The sequence below is a fragment of the Nicotiana attenuata genome, unplaced genomic scaffold, assembly GCF_001879085.1.
Source record: "Nicotiana attenuata strain UT unplaced genomic scaffold, NIATTr2, whole genome shotgun sequence".
In the NCBI taxonomy this organism is placed as follows: Eukaryota; Viridiplantae; Streptophyta; class Magnoliopsida; order Solanales; family Solanaceae; genus Nicotiana; species Nicotiana attenuata.
The window spans coordinates 104,863-124,980 of NW_017670502.1; the positions used below are offsets into that span (position 1 = coordinate 104,863).

At 36.8% G+C, this 20,118-nt stretch overlaps 3 protein-coding genes across 4 annotated transcripts; all 3 read right to left on the reverse strand.

Annotated features, from left to right (window-relative positions):
• Window positions 1–3,562: 3,562 nt before the first annotated feature.
• Window positions 3,563–4,703, reverse strand: LOC109240294 (peamaclein-like). Its single transcript, XM_019406921.1, has 2 exons — window positions 4,502–4,703; window positions 3,563–3,965 (listed from the first exon to the last, which is right to left on the reverse strand). The coding sequence occupies exons 1-2, from the start codon at window positions 4,587–4,589 to the stop codon at window positions 3,781–3,783; spliced, it is 273 nt and encodes a 90-aa protein (XP_019262466.1). The 5' UTR covers window positions 4,590–4,703; the 3' UTR covers window positions 3,563–3,780.
• Window positions 4,704–10,062: 5,359 nt separating this feature from the next.
• Window positions 10,063–10,540, reverse strand: LOC109240292. The gene is made up of 2 exons (XM_019406920.1): window positions 10,481–10,540; window positions 10,063–10,425 (listed from the first exon to the last, which is right to left on the reverse strand). Exons 1-2 carry the CDS (start codon window positions 10,538–10,540, stop codon window positions 10,063–10,065), a joined length of 423 nt encoding a protein of 140 aa, XP_019262465.1.
• A 1,661-nt stretch (window positions 10,541–12,201) lies between these two features.
• Window positions 12,202–19,332, reverse strand: LOC109240297. 2 transcript variants are annotated; one of them, XM_019406922.1, is made up of 11 exons: window positions 19,147–19,332; window positions 17,501–17,567; window positions 16,867–17,120; window positions 16,086–16,396; window positions 15,866–15,969; window positions 15,109–15,774; window positions 13,761–14,201; window positions 13,323–13,517; window positions 13,100–13,156; window positions 12,693–12,755; window positions 12,202–12,577 (listed from the first exon to the last, which is right to left on the reverse strand). In XM_019406922.1, exons 1-11 carry the CDS (start codon window positions 19,176–19,178, stop codon window positions 12,494–12,496), a joined length of 2,274 nt encoding a protein of 757 aa, XP_019262467.1. In that variant the 5' UTR covers window positions 19,179–19,332; the 3' UTR covers window positions 12,202–12,493. The 2 variants fall into 2 exon arrangements, with proteins under 2 accessions (XP_019262467.1, XP_019262468.1); XM_019406923.1 differs by lacking the exons at window positions 17,501–17,567; window positions 19,147–19,332 and adding an exon at window positions 16,683–16,752 and having other exon boundaries at window positions 16,867–16,958.
• Between the last annotated feature and the right edge of the window lie 786 nt (window positions 19,333–20,118).

Consider the following 20,118-nt stretch of genomic DNA (forward strand, 5'->3'; position numbering starts at 1 on the left):
TGGACTCCTGTGAATGTGAAGCAATGCGACATTGTCAAATGGATTTGCGATTTCAGTAGGGCTCGTAATCTCTTTTGGCACTACATCATCTCCGCTAGTAAAAGGTACCAGAAAATTGGTTGCTGCATCATTTGCAGAGACATAGTTCTTATCAATGGTTCATTTGGAATTTCCATCAGGATACACGGCATCAAAGGACTCAATACCAAATTTAGATTCACCAAACAACTCCCAATAATACAACTTTGCAAGTAAATAACTCCATATTTTTCTAATTGCTTTATACAATTTAGGTGCATATGATGGAGAACTTAAAGGAATATGCAGAAGAGATGTACACCCTGAAGCAATGATAAATTCCTGCCCTGTGTCAAACCACTTTTCCACATAACTAGATTTTGACAGTCCAATATCCCTTTCATCCGTAGCCCAACTACTAGAGTGTTCTACCAGTGAAAGTACTGGACTGGAAAATACTAAGGTGTCTGCTAACGGGCAATTGATTCCAGTAGTTATCACAATCCTATTTTTAACCTTATACTCACGTGCAGCAAAAGAAATCAGAAAAGAAGTCGTATCGACAATTTGACTAGGCAACCGACATGTATCATTTTGGAAATTTTCAGCAAGAACCATGTCTTCCTCTGAGTCGCCATAATCCAAATCAAAGTCATCAGTAAGTACCTTAGAGCAGCAGTTATGCGGCATTTTGTTGAACACTTGGCCTTCCACTATGAATTCCTCTTTCTCAGTCAATGGTATATTACCAACTTGGAGCTCCTGTAATATTTCCATATTAGTTTCAGTTGCTGATGCTTCATCTTGGGAGGTGTCCAGCATTTCCTCGAACACCTCGTATGCCACGTTCATGTTGTTGTTGTTCGAGTGCTTATTCCAATACTGAGGCGAGGCTGAGGTGCTAATGTTGCACCATGATGGAATAACCGCAGCTCGTGCTAGAAATTCCTCCACTGGCTTGCGTAGCTGGTGAATGACTAAGCACCCGCAAGGTGAATTCTCTAGTGCGGGTGCAAAAACGCAGCCTTAGTTTTTCCTTAAAATGATTCCAATCAAAAAATTGCTTATTTCGAAACAACCAATCAAACCAAGCAAGAGCTTCGCCATCAAGGTAGTGGTAAGGAAGAGGTAACCAGTCCTTTTCGGAGAAGCCAAGGTAGGTGAAGTACAGCTCTGCCCGAAAAATCCAACCTTCTGGGTATCCACCGCTGAATTGATCTAATACAACCATTGTTATTGGAGTACAAACGATGAAAGCACCAATGTTATGAACCCGAATTCACAACACACAATAAATGAGGAAAATGATGGATTTAATTCATAAACTCAAAGATTCAATCATTACAATAATAATAACTAGAACTAAGAAGGATATCCAGAGAAGAACGATAGAGAAAGCCGAGGGAGAACAGAAAGAGATAGTCCAGAGGGAGAAGCAAGAAGAACAGAGACGAAGGGGAAGAGTTCTCAACAATACGCATAATCCCAAGAATCACTAACTTCTACTCTTTTAATAGAATAGTTCTTGGGCTCCCTACTCAACCCGGATCCCAAATTAATCTGACCATATTACTTGTTCTCGGCCCAATAGCTCTTCTCAGCCCAATAGCTATGTGTGTGTTGATATCCTTATTGGGTTGTGGTTGATTCATAACAAATATCCTTTATCCAAACCAAGTATAATTGGCCGGTTCTCTTTGCTCATGTTTCATAAATTAGACTTTTTGTAGATCTCTTCTTTTTCTTATTTGGAACTTTGTTTCAGCTACCAATGGAAACGGGCTGTCATTGACGGAGGGTTTGGATCGTGGAGAAGAAAAGGAAAGAAAGAAGAAAAAAGATATGTTAAGGGTTTAATTTTGGATCGGGTACTGGGTATTGGGTCGGGTCAGTGTGAGAAAATAAATTCGGAGGGACCAAATGCTTAAATGGCTGCTATATGGTGAGTCCACTTCAAATGGTCACTCAACTATCCCAAATTATCAGCTAAAGTCACTTTTCTTTCGTTTGTAACAACAAAGGCACTTAACTATGCCTATAGCACTTAGAAGGTCACTCAACTAGAATTTTCAAATTTTGGATTGCCAAATACCTATTTTAGCCTCTAAATTATAAACCTTTATATTCTTTTTTTTTTTTAAAAAACTTTTTAATATTATGGTTTTTCCTTTTTAATTTATATTAAGGACTTAACTATAGAATAAATAAATTTTATTTATAAATTAAAAAAATAAAAAGCATTTAAGCATATATAATGCTGAAATAACAAAATAATGAGCATAGTAAAAAAATTAATTAGAATAATTTGTTCGTAATAATAATTTTAGTATTAACAACAAAAGTTCAAAAATTTATTTACACAATTGAGTATGAAAGAAAGTAAAGGTTGCAATATATATATATATATATATATATATTCCATGCACGTAATATAAAAATAATTATTTAAATAAAGGTATTTTTATAATATATATTATATATTCTTAAAAATTATGCTCAATTATATTATATATATTTCATGCACGACTTAACATAGCATATATCCTGTACAGATAGTCCCCCTGCTTTCCGCTGACATAACTTTGTGTCGTCGGAAAGTTAGAAGATACATAACAATATAATTGATAATTTTCAAGAATATATAATTTATTTTATAAAAATACCTTTATTTAAATAATTATTTTTATATTATGTGCATAGAATATATATTTTATAACTTTTATTTTCTTTCATTCTGAATTGTGTAAATAATTTTTGAATTTTTGTTGTTAATACTAAAAAATTTTAAAAAATAAAAAGAAGATAAATGTTAATAATTTAGAGGGTAAAATAGGCATTTGGCAATCCAAAATTTGAAAAATCTAGTTGAGTGACCTTCTGAGTGCAATAGGCATAGTTCAGTGACTTTGTTGTAACAAATGAAAGAAAAATGACTTTAGGAAATAATTTGGGATAATTGAGTGATCATTCAAGTAATTGACTCGAGTAAATGATTATTAAAGCAATATATGAAGAAAAGAAAAAAACAGTTGCCTTTTCAACATACATGACGCAGAAATTACTCATCATTGTGATGAGACATTAGATACTATATATAATTGCCAGAGAGGTCCTTTAAAATTCCAAGAAACTGTTGTTTATTAATAGTAATAACTTTTGAATTTCTTTTTCAAGAGACATAACTTTGGACTCCTACATAATTAATAAGTGGGAGAAATGTGAAAAAAATGAGAAAAAAGATAATTTGAAATCCTTGTTTAGGAGAGTGCCACGTGACCGGGCCAAAGTCCCTCAATTATAGATATATAGATTATTCATCCTTAGAACATTCCACAGAGGAAAGGACAATCTTCCACCTCATTGTAACCACTACTTAAAGTGATGATATGAACAGGTAGAGGTCAGCCAAATCCCCCACCATTAAGGTGATTTTTATCTTTTTTTCTTTTTAAACTAGCGCATTGTAGTTGATCATAGTTCGCTTTTCTCTCCCTCTCTTTTTCTTAAATCTGGATATAGACAGAACTAAAGTGCACAAATGGAACAGCCCAAGTGGAAACAAGTCTGCATTTAATATTCAAAGCAAGTACGAACAATTACAAGCTAGCGCCAACCGGTGCTTGATATATTTGGATGTAAATTTGTGGAAAATAAAGAATATGCGAATACTTTTATTACTAGTTGGCAGCAACATATATATCGAAAAGCAAAAAGAGAGATGAACATTGAGTGGAAAGAAGTGGATAGTGCTAGTATTCAATTTCATGGGCACTTGGATTTGCCCTTGGAGTTGAGCATGTCTCTATAACAAGGGCATTCCGACTTGTTACCATAGTTGCCAGAAGGGACACAGTTGCACTTATTGCAGCATATTCCACAGTAGGTCAAGCACCGTTTTGCTATTCCTGCTTTCCCACACCTCACTGCGCACTTAGAATCGCATGAACCTACACCATATAGATACATATCATTTACCAATTTACCATAAAATACTAATTAGTCAAATAACTTCTATATGATCATAGTAAATTATTATCGAAACTTACACGAAAGCTGATTACAAGTAATTTTTATATCGATTATGGTATGATGACTTAGAAAAGATGATAAATGACATGTTACAAAGATATTATAACGTCACACTTATATATGATATAAAAATTAATTACACGTCAATATAAATAAGTTAAACCTTAGTTGAATAGCAGTGTATGCCAGTATATATAAGTTAAAAATTAGACCAACAAGGGTTGTGGTGGAGTGGTAAGTACTCCTTCATCCTTAATTTGAGGTATCGAGTTCGAGCTCTGGGTATGGAGTCACCTTTGTTAGGGAGCGTTTTACCCCCCAATATGAAACTTTCCGGCATGAACCCGGATTTGACCGGACCCCAATGCGAGTACCGGACACCGAATGGGAAACAAAAATAAAATTAGTCAGCATCTTGTATGTGTGTGTGTGAGAGTGAGGCGACAAATCTTACTTGGTTCGTCATAGGCCACGGCTGACTGAAGGAAAGAAGAAGTCAGAACAAGTGAAACAATTAACAAAGCAATCACGGCAAGCTTCATCTTGAAGAGTAAAGTGTAGGCAACCACTGATCTTCTGGAACTAAATTGCAAACAATCACACAAGTCTACGATTTTAATGGCATTGGGCAAGAGTGGGTGAATGAGTATTTATAGAGACACCGTAAGAGGTACAAGTACAAGTGACAAGTAGGAAGGAGGAAATGAGCAAGTGATGTGGATTCAACGCTAATAATAGTGATTAGGTGGAGGCCATGTGTCAGGTAACGTAGCGATAAGCAGTGGCAACTGGCAAAAATGGAATCTCAGAAAATGATACTCCCTCCGGTCCAAAATAAGTAATTTTTTTTGGATGTTTTCACACGGATTAAGGAATTCACCTTTTAGAATTAATTAGCAATGGAATTGACCATATTAACCTTTACTATCTCACATAAACACTCCTAACACATATTCCAACACTATTTACTCCAAGGACAATGTAGGAAAAAAATAATTAATTCATTCTTGAAATCTGATTAATCAAAAGATGCATGTCATCCATCTTTTGATTGTTATGCTTCTGTTACTATTACGGTTTCTACTGGAGTTACCAATGAATTGTCTTTTCTTGTTTTTCTTATTTCCATCTTTCTGAGCCGAGGGTCTATCGGAAACAGCCTCTATCGGGGTAGGGGTAAGGTCTGCGTACACATTACCCTCCCCAGACCCCACTTGGTGGGATTTTACTGGGTAGTTGTTGTTGTTGTTGTTATTCTTGAAATCTGAAAAAATCACTTATTTTGGACCACAAGAAAAAAGCCAAAAAATCACTTATTTTGGACCGAAAGGAGTAGTAAGAAAATGCGTCCAGTTTCATTACAGGCTGTGTAACAGTAGAGTGGCGGCTGTAGTAGGTGTGCTGACCCTCTTCGTTTTGCTGACTCTTTAGGACGCAAACGAACGAGGTCTCAAATGCCTAGGATCAATTTTTCTAATGTTGTAAAAGAAGGTTCGAAGTAGCTGCTAGGTCTAAGGATTTCGATTAAAATTTTATTCCTAGTTGTCTGTTTCTCTGCCGGTGCTTAACACGAGCAGAAAAATATTTTACGACACCACATAATGGTCGCAGGCTGTCTTGAGCCACTTGCATTTGTTTAATACTCATTTCACCGATCAAAAAACTCAAGAGGCTTTGGTACAGTACTTCAATTTCTGATTAACTACAATGATTGTGATTCAGTAATTCAATTTCTCTTTTGTCCCCTTTTTTAAGTTATAAACAGACAGCGTAGTTTCTTTTTAGCACTTCACCATATTTTAACATGTTATATTGTAGCAGGCAGCCTAATATTTTTGAGTTACTAATTCCATATATTTTTAGATAACTTGATAATGCAAAAACTCTTTTACCTGTCTGTGCTTATAGAAGTTAAAACTTTTTTTCATTTTACCTCTTCCTCTTGAGAAGACAAGTGCTAGCACCATCATATCTCTTTCTTTGCAAATGCAGCGTTTCTTTTATCAGTTGATATCAAATTACTTTTGTCAACTTTTAACAATGTAAAAGAGAGATTGAAGAGAGGATAAGAACAGAAGAAGACTTGGAAAGAAAAATTAACAGATTCTCATTTCTTCTGCATGCTACAGTAGTGTATAGTAGATCATATATATACACAGCCAGTAGTGTGTAGTAGATCATATATATACACAGCTTCTAACCAACTTCACTAACTAACTAGAATTACATAAGTAGCCAATGTATTAACTAACTAGCCAACTAATACACAACAACTTATATTCTCAACACTCCCCCTTAAGCTGATGCTTTGAATATATTCTCAACACCAAGTTGATTTAACAGGGCCTCATGTTGTGCTTTTCCAATGCTCTTGGTCAGTAGATCTACTAGTTGATCCTTTGTTGAGAGATGATGAGTTGTGATTACTCCTTGACTTAGCTTTTCCCTTACAAAAACAATATCTATATGTTTGGTTCGTTCATGGAATATAGGATTAGCAGCTATTTGGATAGCAGCTTTGCTATCACAGAACAAATCAACAGGCTGTTGCGCTTCAACCCCAAGTTCCTTAAACAACCCTATTAGCCATGTAACTTCTGCTACACAGGATGCCATGCTTCTGAACTCAGCTTCAGCTGAACTTCTAGCCACAGTCTCTTGTTTCTTAGATTTCCATGACACCAAGGCATCTCCAAATTTTACAAGATATCCTGTGACAAACCTTCTAGTCTGTAGACATGAGCCCGAATCTGAGTCACAGAAAGCTTGTAGTTGTTTGGTTTCTGTTGCTGGCATTAGGAGTCCCAGACCTGGTGATGCTTTCAGATATCTAACAATCCTTAGGGCAGTTTCCATGTAAGATTGTTTTGGAGCATGCATATACTGACTTAGCACATGTACTCCAAATGAGATGTCTGGTCTAGTCATGGTCAAATATAAGAGTCTCCCTACAAGCCTTTGGTATTCTCCAGCATCATCTAATATAGGATCCTCATGACCTGTACCTCTGTTGAAAGTTCTATCATATTCAATTGAAGTAAGTTTCTGATTGCACTCCAAGGGAGTCCCAGCTGTTTTTGCTCCTCCTAGGACAAGTTCAGAGATCAACTCCAAGGAATACTTTCTTTGGCACATATGTATTCCTTTGTTTGACCTGGCAAATTCAATGCCGAAGAAGAATTTTAGTCCTCCTAGGTCTTTCATCTTAAACTTTTTCTAAAGATCTTCCCTAGTTTTGACTAGTAAATCATTGTTGCTTCCTGTAATGATCAGATCATCCATATATATAAGAATCACAACTATGTCACCTTCTAGTTGCTGTGTGAAAAGTGAGTAGTCAAAATGGCTTTGAATAAATCCCAGTTGTTGCAGTGCCTCAATCAGCTTGAGATTTCACTGCCTTGGTGCTTGTTTCAGACCATACAGTGATTTTTGTAGTTTGCAGACTCGCTTGGTCTCCCCCTGTCTAGCAAACCCATCTGGAATAGTCATACAAACTTCCTCCAAAAGATCACCTTGCAAAAAAGCATTGTGAACATCCATTTGATAGATGAACCAATGTCTTGAAGGTGCCAGAGCTACCACTGATCTGACAGTGACCATTTTGGCTACTGGGGAGAAGGTTTCTTTGTAGTCTAACCCTGTTTGTTGACTATAACTCTTGGCTACCAATCTTGCCTTATATCTCTCCACTTCTCCTGAAGATTTATATTTGACTTTGAACACCCATTTGCAACCAATAGGGGTCTTTTCCTCAGGTATATCAACAACGCTCCAAGTGTTGTTGTCTTTTAGTGCTGCAATTTCCAGTTTCATAGCTTCAATTCACTTTGGATCTGCAACTGCTTCTTTGTAACTAGCAGGCTCAACAATAGATGAATAAGAGTTTAAGGCAGTCTTATAAGGTGGGGTTAGATGTTCATAGCAGATATGGGATGACAAGGGGTAGGCACAGTTGGATTTTTTTAGTAGTGACAAAGTCTTGCATCCACAGAAGTTGTTTGTCAGTTCTAGAGGATTTTCTAAGTGTTTCAGGTTGTTGAGGTTCAGTGATAGGTATTGAACTGATGCTAGATGTATCAGTTACTGTGATGTTAGGTGTGACTGGATGTAAGGAATGATCTGCATTGGTGGATGGATTTAAAGGTGCAGGGCTTTCTGTAGCTAAGTCTTCTTGTATGGTTTGAGAGATTGTTCTATTGTTAGGAGTGGTGTTTGGATTGTTTCTTGGTGGATCAGATGTAGATTCTAGTACTGGAAACAGGGGAAGAGTAGAAGGAGTGAAGTGTCTAAAAGGAAATAGGTCTTCTCTGAACACCACATTCCTGCTCACAAAGAATGACTTAGCATGTAGATCATAGAGTTTGTAACCCTTTTGAGTAAAGGAATATCCCATTAAGGCAGCAGGAATGGCTCTAGGTGACATCTTATCAGTAATATTGGGGTTTGATGCATAGGCAAGACAACCAAAGGTTTTTAAATGATCAAGATTAGAAGGATGGGAATGTAGCATTTCAAAAGAGGATTTATACTGTAGGATGACAGAAGGCAACCTGTTAAGCAGATAAACAGCAAGTAGCAACACATTCTCCTCAAAACTTCAGAGGCACAGCTCCTTGAAACCTTAAGGACCTGGCTACATTTAGAATAGATATGTGCTTCCTCTCTACTACACCATTTTGCTGAGGTGTATAAACACAAGAGCTTTGGTGTACAATACCATTATTTTTATTCAACTCATCAAACTGAGAGTTAAAGAATTCACAGCCATTGTCTGTTTTTAATGTTTGAACATTAGAGTTGACACATATTCTTCACTAAAGCTAGAAACTGCCTCACAATGACAAAAGTTTCAGCTTTATTATTCAACAGAAAATATCCAAGTATACCTAGAAAAGTCATCTACCAATGTTAGGAAATATCTCTTACCATCATGTGTAGGTACTCTATAAGGACCCCATACATCACCATGTACTAGCTGAAAAGGCTTATTTGAACTAGTAGTGCTGATAGAAAATGAAAGTCTAGACTGTTTCCCTAGTGGACATACAGGACAGTGATGATTTTTGTCTAGTTTGCAATGCTTCAAAAACTTTATTTTTCTGAGCATATCTAAAGGAGCATGCCCTAGTCTATTATGCCATACAGATAGTGGCACATTAGTAGACACAGAGTAGCACTCTTCTTTACTGTCAGACCCTTGTAGTTATGGTTGAGTAAGTGGTGTTGTAGGAGTTGGAGATGACTTCAGATAGTACAGCACACAATCTTCTCTACCAATCCCCCTCACCTGCCCACTGAAGAGGTCCTGGAATAGGCAAAAATCAGGAAAGAATGCCACACAATACTTCAGTTCCTTTGTCAACTTTGACATAGACAAAAGGTTAAACTTGAAGTCAGGAATGTGCAACACATTGTGTAGATCATGATTTCTGAGTATACTAGATGTTCCTGTATTTGATATTGACACCACATTACCATTTGGAAGATACACATTTCCACCTTTTAAACTAGACTCCTTGTCCAATTTAGTCAACAACTTAGAATTTCCTACCATATGACTTGTAGCTCCAGTATCAATTATCCACATATCATCAACTATACTGGATAGGAATGCAAATATACCTGCTGCTGCTGGTTGAGTAGAGCTTGTTGCTTCTTCATTTACCTTACCAAGCATATGTAGGATTTGCTGATACTATTCTAGAGTAAAGTATGGTGCTGAGGGAAGTGGTGTTGCTGGGTGAGACTGAGGTTGACTCCTTTCCCCATGGTTTCCTCCACTATTATTACCTGCAAAATTAGCTGCTGAAAATACATCATGACTTTCATTAGTAGACATTAGTGTTCCTGATCACCAGTGTTTCCTGCAAAGTTGGCTGTAGGAAATGAATTTCCTTTCTTCTTATGCTTAAAATCAGCTGTATAGCCAACTAATCTGAAACAATTCTCTCTGGTATGTCCTTTGTAGTTGCAGTAGTCACAGACTAGGTTAAAATTTTTCTTTGGCCTTTGCTAAAATCCACCTCTAGTAGACACAAAAGCAGTGAGGTCAGGATTCTCTACAGGAACACCTGTGTGTTCAATTGCCCTCTGGCTTTCACTCTCCATCATCATAAAGTAAGCCTTGTTAACAGAGGGAGCTGGTATCATCATGATCAATTGACTTCTAGCTTGCTCATGAGACTCGTTTAGCCCCATAAGGAACTGTAGGAGTTTCATCCTTTCCAAAAACACAACAAATTCACGCGATTTCTCACAGTCACATCCAGGAATTGGGGCTAGACTATCAAACTCCGCCAACAGCAGTCTCAATTTTGAGAAATAGGAAGAGATCGAGCTAGTACCTTGATTAATTGTAGCAATGTTCTTATGGATCTGAAAAATTCTAGAGATCAGCCTTATCAAACCTCTCTTTTAGGTCATTCCATACCGCACTCGCATTTGAGGAGTAAACAATTCCACTAAGCAATTCAGGCAATACACAGTTCATTATCCATGACAGCACTATGGCGTTACCAGATTTGGACCAAAGTTTCCTCGCCTACAAATACCCTCGATGAACCCTAACTTGTTCCGCCCTAAAATAGCAATTCTCATTGCTCGACTCCACACCAAGTAGTTTTCTGGACCTCGAAGTTGCAACGAGATCGGGATTGCTCCGGAATTGTCATTTGAGTTCAAAAACAAGAGATGATTGTGACTTAGCTTCTCAGGAGCTTCTAACCGATTTCACTAACTAACTAGAATTACATAAATAGCCATTGTATTAACTAACTAGCCAACTAATACACAACAACTTATATTCTCAACAACTTTCATATTAGGCAGAATAGCCTAAATGACACCTATACTTGTGCCACTTTGTCATCCCGGTCCTTGTATTCAATAATGTTTCATCCAGACACCTGAACTCAGTTAAAGCATGTATTTTAAACCCCTCTGACCATTGACTGAGCTTATGTGTCATTCATTTGGCTGAGTCAGAAAAATGCGTGGTTACACGCTCTAAAAAGGAGAAAGGATATACTTATTTTGATATAAAAATATTAAAAATAATAAAGAATAACTATTAAAAAGAAAAAGAGTAAATTAATTTTCCAATCCAAGTATCTCTACTCGTTTCCCAACCTTCGGCCTTATTTCACCCCGTTTCTCCCCGTCTTCTTCTCCCCCCTATTTCCTATCATAACCCCGTTTTCCCTGGCCTTATGAATATCTATTTATTTGCTTTTGCGCTTAGTAAATCCAAAAGGGGAATTCTTAGCCACACTTCATCTTCACACTTGAAATTTTGGGGGATTGTTCAATGGTTAAAAACAATATATGTCTTCTTCTCCCTTTTCAGCAACCAAAATTCTAAATCTTTTTCAACTTACTGTAACCAATACATAAAAAAAATACAATCTTTATAGATAATTTTGAACATAAATTTGGAAAAAACAATTGAATCGAAATGAAAATTTTGGAGAAGAAGACTTAAAATTTTGTGCGGATGGTTTGTATGAGATGAAATCTGAATTGGAGGTTTCTCTCTTCTGTCCCTTTGATTGGTGACCACCAGTGATTCCCAACAAGTGTTTCTTGATTCAGTGAAATTTTGGGGTACGGAAATAGATGCTTTCTACTTGGGATTTGTTTCAGTCGACGAGAAAGAAATGAAAGATGAGAGAAGTAAGAACAGTGGAGAGGAGTTGGAGGCGATGTGTCGTCGGTGACCCTTTCCGATATACTCCGCTAGTGGTGTAGCAGCTGTCTCAGGCGATGAAAGTTTTCTTTTGTCGTTTCTGAGTCAATAGATAGAAGAGAGCAAGTAAAAGGTTACTGGTGTGGTGTTAGATTTGGCAAGGTGAGCTCTTCCGCTGAGATTTCCGGTGAGATATTTTGGGGTGGAGACATCAACGAGAAAGAAGGGAACGATGTGCAAATATTTCTATTTTTTTTTCTTTTTTTCATGCTTATTTTGGTCTCCTTTCAATCTAAAAGGTGCACTTTTCTGAACTTTATACTCCAAAAAGAAGAGGGTTTTTTCCTGATTTTCCCAATTACTTTTTCCCTTAGGTGTATTAAATCCATGATGTGGCATTGATTTATCTAATGTGGACATGATATTTTCTCCACATCAGGCGAGTGACCAACACGTAACGCCAAAGGGGTTTAAAATACATGTTTTAACTGAGTTCAGGTATCTGGATGAAACTTTATTGAATACAAGGACCGGAATGACAAAGTGGTACAAGTATAAGTGCCATTTAGGCTATTCTGCCTTCATATTATAATCTTGACTGTTTAAATTGAGAAAACTACCCAGCTGATCCAAAGCCAATGAAGACAAGTTCTAGCAACCATCATATTTTTCCTTGAGCAAAACTTCCACTGAGATTCATATGCAGAAAATCTGGGCTTTCGTACACATATGTACACACAAATTTGCGAGATGCAAAATTCAACCGCCATAACCATAAGAATTGCAACAATCTTCGCTCATGGAATCTTTATCACCATATTGTCCTGATTCTAGCAAATTGACCTACCAAAACACCCAAGTTATTGCGTTAGAACTGATGGTGATTTTTCCCAAAAAAATAAAAAGGACAAGAAATGATCATATGAATTAGACAAAAAGTAAGGAAAATGAAACTTACCTTAATGATGTCTCGTCTTGAACTGGGCCGCACATAGGATGCCAAGACAGCCATGTGAAAATGCTGTTTTTATGCAAAAAATTATAAAAATAAAAATAGAAAAAGCTTAGTTTCATAATGAAGAATACATATATAGTCATCATATTTCTTAGTTTTTTTCTTTTTCTTTCCTTTACTTTTCTTTTTATCGGGGGTGGAGGTCCGTTTTTGTTTCTCTTCTCTTTTCTCCTTATGTTTGTTTATGAATAATGCACCTATGACACAGACTTTCATACAAATGCAAGGAGCGGCACTTGGAATTTGCATAATAAAATCTAGTTTCAATTCATAGACAATGTGACGAAATAAATAGAGGCTAAGGCAGCAAATGAAGATCAGCTAATTTACTGCCATGAATTGGAGCTTACTCTGAAAGGATCACTTCTCAAGGACTGCACCAATATTGGACTCTCCAATGCCCTGTCCTGGATATAAAGAAACGAAGCAAAAGCCTCACTACGGCAGCCAACATCTCATGTATTAAAGATATCAAATATTCTGAAACATCTTTAGTTATACAAAACAACAAATATTTGGTCCCCGAGTTTGGAAAAGAGAAAACTGATAAAATAGTTCTTGGGCTTTTTTTACCTCCAAATAATAGTCCCTCAATCGCCTCCCTGTTTGAGCACAACAAATGCGAACAATTGATTCATCACTGCTTCCACTAATAACATAGTCCCTCCCATTCATGTAATATGATCGTGTATAATTATGAGCGCTCCCTGTGGAAGCTATACCGAAATCTGTCTGCAGCCTCCCATCTACAGACAAAAGTTGTTTCACCTGTACCATAAAGATAGTATAAACCTCAATCATGAAGTCATCTACAACATACTAGTAGTTATAGCCACACATAAAGATACCGAATTCATATAGTTGGGATTTTGTATACCAAAATTATTGCTTTTGAATGTCTAAAAACTAATCAGAAGCCACAAAGCAGACATTTAACTTGTTATTTCAATAGTAAGGAAATTTGGTAAATCATCAAATGAGATGTTTAATATGTTGCATTGATCAAGGTACCTCGTTGTCTACAGCCGATACCAGTAGATAAAGGTCGTCTGGGGAGAAGCAAACCATCACGTTTCCCCTTGAGCTCGAGGCTGTATAACAGGGGTGATTTGGCGTCTGCCTCAAATCCCACAATTTGACATCACGATCAAATGATGAAGTAGCAAGCAGGTTTGGAGAGTGATGTGCAAATTTAGCCACGTTAATGGGTTCTTGATGCATATCACTGAACAAATGTAAGCGCTTGCCACTACAAATATCGTATATGGCAACTTTCTTTGAATAACCACTCGTAACAAACTGATCATCCGTTGAATTAACATGAAGTGAAGTCAACTGTTCAAATTTCTCAAAAACAGCAGGGCTGGAACTGCTATAGCTTGTCTCTGCTTTTGGCGATGTGTCATTGATGTCATACAATCTTAAAGAGCCATTGTCAGAACCAGCAAGGAGCTGACAGATGAAAACAAAGAGAATAATGAGCAGTTTCCGAGAAAAGGGGTGATGGAGATTAAAATGGAAAATAAAGTACTACATGTTTTTTGGTTAATAGAAATATAAAGCATGGATATTCAGACCTTTTAGCAGAAAAATCCTGTTAAGGTCGTCATGTACATGTCAAGAAACAAACAAAGTCGGTTTTTACATGGTCCTTCAAAAATGAAAAAGAGTACTTAAAAAGACTTTAGAATGTTAAGATTTAGAATCAAAAAATCAAACGATAGAACACGAACATACAACATACATACTTATAATGGAACATAAATGGACAGATATGTAGGTTGTTCACACATGTTACCTTACATCGACCAAATATGGCTACCCAATTTATTTCATGTATTTAATCCACCGCTTCCCCTCTGGTTTTGCCTAAAATAGGATCTATCCACCAACAGTTAATGAACTTAGATTGTACTAGTTTGACCTTATATCCTAAAGTAGTCACATCCCACGACATACTGATGACATGAAGAGGATACATATGACTAAAGTCAAAGAACAGCAAACATGCAGGGATAGTCTAATATGAGTTTGGAAATGTCACACCATGTGGGAATGCACACTACAATGCAATGAAACGATGACCGATGGATGTTATGGTTTGCAGCACGCTACTGTCTAAAATATGAATGTCATCCTAGTTTTAGGACGGCAACTAACCAACACTAAGTACTTAGAATTGCATCAAATTCAAAACACAGGCTGATAACCTTCCAATTTGCAGCATATTATTTAACAATCAGAGCCCTATCTGCCGTCAAAAGATTTCTTCATAAAGACTATATTTAAGACCTCATAAGGTACACATGACTATGATCCATGAAGCAACTATAATTTTAGTTTTGAGAAAATAGCATACCTTAAATGGATTCTTGTTAAGCCAACAGAGGCCTAAGATGCTATTAGTCACCCCAAAGAGTGGAACGTAACTGAAAGTATTTCTAGCATCATGGTTTACGACGACCACCTCCCCATCCAAAGTTCCAAAAGCCATTAGACTAGGATTAGTGGGATGATACTCAAACTGTCTTGGTCGAAGGTTCCCACTTCCTTCTTTGACATTATTGCTGATATTAGACAGCATATGCAGGGAAGGAGAAGCAGATGAACAAAGTTTGGCTGCGCAGAGGGACCTTGAATAGAAATATGGACTTTTCCTACAAGAAACTGCCTCCTTTATGCGAGAAGATTTGCTGTGGTACACATTACCTCTACCTGTTTCACGCATATGCAAAACACTTGCAACATTTTCTTTGCGCTGGCGTTTGTACGGCAGATACTCGTAGTACTGTGAGAAGACAGTATTTGCCAATTCTCTATCCAGCTTTCTTATAGGAAAGTTATCTAGCACTTCCAAATGAGGCAATGAAGCAATCATGTATTCCCTGTAGTATTTCTCATAGCAGATTGGTGAAGGATGACAAGAAAGATACATCTTGGAAACAACTGATCTGTCTCTCAGTTTCAAGTTTATATCCTCGGGACAATCATCTCTCTCTTGAACATGCAAATCACAAAAAGAAACCTGATACACGGATTGAAACCTATAAATGTAAGAGAGAAAAAACAAGAAAAACTTTAGGCAACAACTGCAAGCATAAAGAAAAGCCATAGACCTCATGTTGCAAATCTGCCGAATCATCAAGTGAGTCCTGGTTTATACTTTTAAACCCATAAGTTGAAAATAAGTTGCCAACAGAAGCTGGACTGCCAGCACCATCTGCATACAATATTTATAGTCAAATTTCTGAGTATATAATTTAAGGTTGCTGTCAAAGTCCTTGCGTGAATGACCTGATTAAGTTATTTCAGAAACAGGAAGATTTGTCATCTTACTGGATGATGCAAGACATGGCCCAGTATCTTTGCAACATATGCAGTTTTGAAACCTTAATTCTGTCAAAGAAGGAAGGCGTGTCAAAGCAGCACGGGTTGTCCACAGATCAGCTATTCTAGTTCCACATATGGAAAGACGCATCAATTTTGGCATGCAAGCAAAGGAATCCATCTCTAAGCTAGTGAGGGAAGAACAGAAGTCAAGATTAAGGGTGTGTAACTGCATGAAGCTTCCAACCATATTCAGGTTTTGAATCTCAGTGGACCTCAGCTTTAGCGATTGGCAATTTAAACCGCCCTGAAAAAGGTCCCTGCAGAGGCCCAAATTCAACACAGAAGTCATGATCGCGAACTTACAGACCTCTCATTTCCACAATATGACATTCCTTGGTATTGTCAACAACACATGCAATCTATCATCTTATGCACATTAAAGTCACAGCTAGGGTTTGTGTCTTTGTTTTGATAGCTAGCTTAGTTGGCTTAGCTGTGGCTTTGTAATTAACTCTTTGGTGATTAATAAAATAGAGTTGATTACCGAAAAAAAAAAAAAGAAGTCACGGCTAGGGGAACATAAGAGCAAACTGGTATTCTCACCTTTTCTAATTACCATATATAGAGGAAAAATTAGGTTCTTTGTCTAATTCGTTTCCCTCTGTTTGTGTGCCTAGCATGCCATAAGTATGGATACATTAACAAAATTCAGTTGTAAGAGAAAAATAGATGAGGAAAATAAGATGGTATTCAATGATCAATTAAAAATAATAGCATTCAGGCATACCACAAGATTTCCTTTTTAAATAGCATATCCTGAAGATCAACAGTGCGGAGTGTTGAATTGACTGCACGCACTAGGGAGACCACAGATTCTTGCTTCACAGCCAAGGGTGAAGTGCAAAGTACATCCACTGCATCAACATCAAATAGATGGATTTTAAGCAATACATCGACGAGGGGGGACATGTCAACATCTTCAAGTTTTTCAAGTGAAACTAATAGAGTCCTCCTTTGTTGAGCTTTTTTCTGCACGCTGGCCTGAAGAAGTTGAGAATTTTAATGATCAATGTCAAGTTAGATTCCAAAAAGCAAAATCTTTTTACACTATTAACACAACAGGAAAAGTTTTTCACAGTATTACGACATAGTGATTTTGCATGTTGCAAGGATTACAACAAATTTTCAATACATAGACATAAGTTCGGCATTATATCGCAAATAATCAGTTCACTAATATTTCACATATCATTACTAGAAAATTAATCACCTTACTATATCGATTTACATCAGCCAGAAGGTGCTAAAAAACAGATTAAGAAAGAAAAAGGACTAGAATAAAGCAAATTTGATTGGTTAAATTACAGTTTTTTGTTTTCCTTCGTTAGAGAAGAGTAACTAAAAATTAAAGAAATGACTACCTTATAAAGCTCTGATAGAAGAGCTGCATTGGGTATCACCTCATGCAGCTTGCAAGAATTCAGGTACCTAGTAACAGAAAAGAAGAGGCACGTGACATCAGTATAGTATCATGGTTCAAGTATCACCATTTCCTTAATTTCTTTTTGTTTCAGACATGAGGAAAGAATGCCACAGAAGTATCAAGCCGATATCATATTTGGCAAGGCTTTGGAGAATGTTAGAGGAAAGCTTCATTATTATGACACCACAAGCATATTTCCTTTACAACTATCTTCTACACTTACAACTATTAACTATAATTTAGTCAATAGAAGAACTACATTTTCAAGTTTGTATCAGCTAAAGAGAAACTGCACTCTGTTCCCATCTACACGCCACATATGAATCATAATCTATGATCCTCGGAAAAAGGAATCCATGTTCTTAGGCATTAGCGGATCCAAATGCAGGTATGCATTGGTATAAACCAGAGACCGGAATTTTGGGATCGAACCATATAGATGTGCAAAAAATAAGTATAGATTGTGACGCCCATGACAAAGGTGGGCCGACTAGGGCGGGTAAAGAGAAGGACTAATACGCTTCTAGACCGGCGAGCTTCTGAAGAAAGGGTGCATACTAAACCTTACGCGAATCTCATATCGGAATGGAAGAGAAAAATGAAGAACTTAATTAGGCATAGCACTAGTTCCCATGGTACGCTGGCTTTTGGGCTCGATGATGGCATAGTCCAAGGGAAAACCATCATGTTTGTTGGGCCAAAGGGGGTAATATGTGTCATGGGCTTGCCTGTCACATAAATAGAACTAGATATACATTTCACAACCCATGCTTCAGATCCCACAACGTCTAAATTGTTCCAATAACAAGTAAGGTGAACCAAGGTCAGGAACGGCGAATCTCTTTACGATAAGCAGATCCATTTCGCAAGTTCGTTATTATGGGTAGTTCCTACAAAGGATCGGAGGCTTTTAAGGTAATTATATGGTGTCACCCCCATGTTAGAACACTCTTTAACCGGTATCTTTGTGGCTAAATTTTTTTTAAGCGATTAAATCGCAAGTTGCATACTCAACTTCTGGACGGGTTCGAGAGTTTGGTTCCACTGAGACTGATGTCTCTTTCTCTTTCTGAATCCGCCGCTGTATCTTTAGTGAAGTACAGAATAATGTGCTAACGAGCAGCTAAATTGCAAAGTCTTAGTAACACTTAGTACTCTCTAAGGACTAATGGTCTTCAAATCCCTACTTCTAATTTATAGCATGAAGGTCAACATTGATCATTTTGTCCCTTCACAATTTATTTGGCGATAGAGATTCAGGTCAAGGCTCTAGTATCTCTCTCCATAACCTGGCACTCTATTGAAAACTTTCATGAAATAGAAGTAAAAACTGGAGTTGGGAGGAGAAACAGAACTATTAATTAGCATAATTTTGGTCCAATTTCTATGACAACAAAGCTTATTGAGCAAAGCTGTTGTCTTCAATGAGCTTTGCTAGCTAGCTAACCACTAAAGAGAGACAAACAACAACGGAGAAAAGCAGAATATGAATCACCCCTCACTCTAATTCGAGCTAAGTTACATGCCAATAATGAATAAACCTTCTGTCGAAGAAGAAAAGAAGAATCTTGGACCAAAATATACCTGGCTACAATGGATGAGACGTCAAAAGACATGGTAAATAATTCTTCACATGAGCAAACTCTGAGCTGAAAGGTTCAGATTGACGCTAATAACGCTCAAGACTTGAGATAAATAAGGTTGTTTCAAGTGTGAACAGTGAGTCAAATGATTGGAGAGCTGAGAGAACAGACAAAGAATGGGAAAGAACAAGGGTATAAGCTGCAAAAATCAGCTTATTTTGATAAGTGCTTTTTTTCAGAAGTGCTTTTCTCAAAAGTATCAATTAATTAGTTTGAAAAACACTTCTGAGCAGCAATTAGTGTTTGACCAAGCTTTAAAAAACTACTTCTAAGTGTATTTTTCTCAAAAGTGCTTCTCAAAAAAGTGCTTTTGGAGAGAAACTACTTTTTTCTGCTTCTCTAAAACTGCTTCTGCTTTTCCTCAAAAGCATTTTTTTTTCTTCCAAAAGCTTGGCCAAACACCTCAATTTTTGGCCAAAAGTGCTTTTGGCCCCAAAAAAAAATACTTTTGGCCAAAACAAAGCTTGGCCAAATAGGGTATAAGCAGAGTAACTATTCAGCCCTTTAAATCAAATAATGTACCAAATGGATAGGCACTGCCAAGCACATGCTCGTATCATTATCATTTGCTTCCTTTTATTTTTCATTTTTATATTTTATATTTTTCCTTTAATTCGTATAATTATATAATTGTATTTAATTGTTCATGAAATTGAGATAACTTTTGACATATATAATATATCAAAATTAAAATTACTATATAGTGGTATTTAATACTCCCTCTGGTCCACAATAAGAAGCCAATTAACTTTTTTATTTTGGTTCAAAATAAGTATCTATTTATATAATCAAGCAAAAATTCAATTTATTTTTCTAAAATTACCTTTATGTAAGTATCCCTAAAAAGTCTTTTACTCCTCACATCAACTATGCTGCGATATTTAATTAAGGGTAGTTTAGCCACACTAACTAT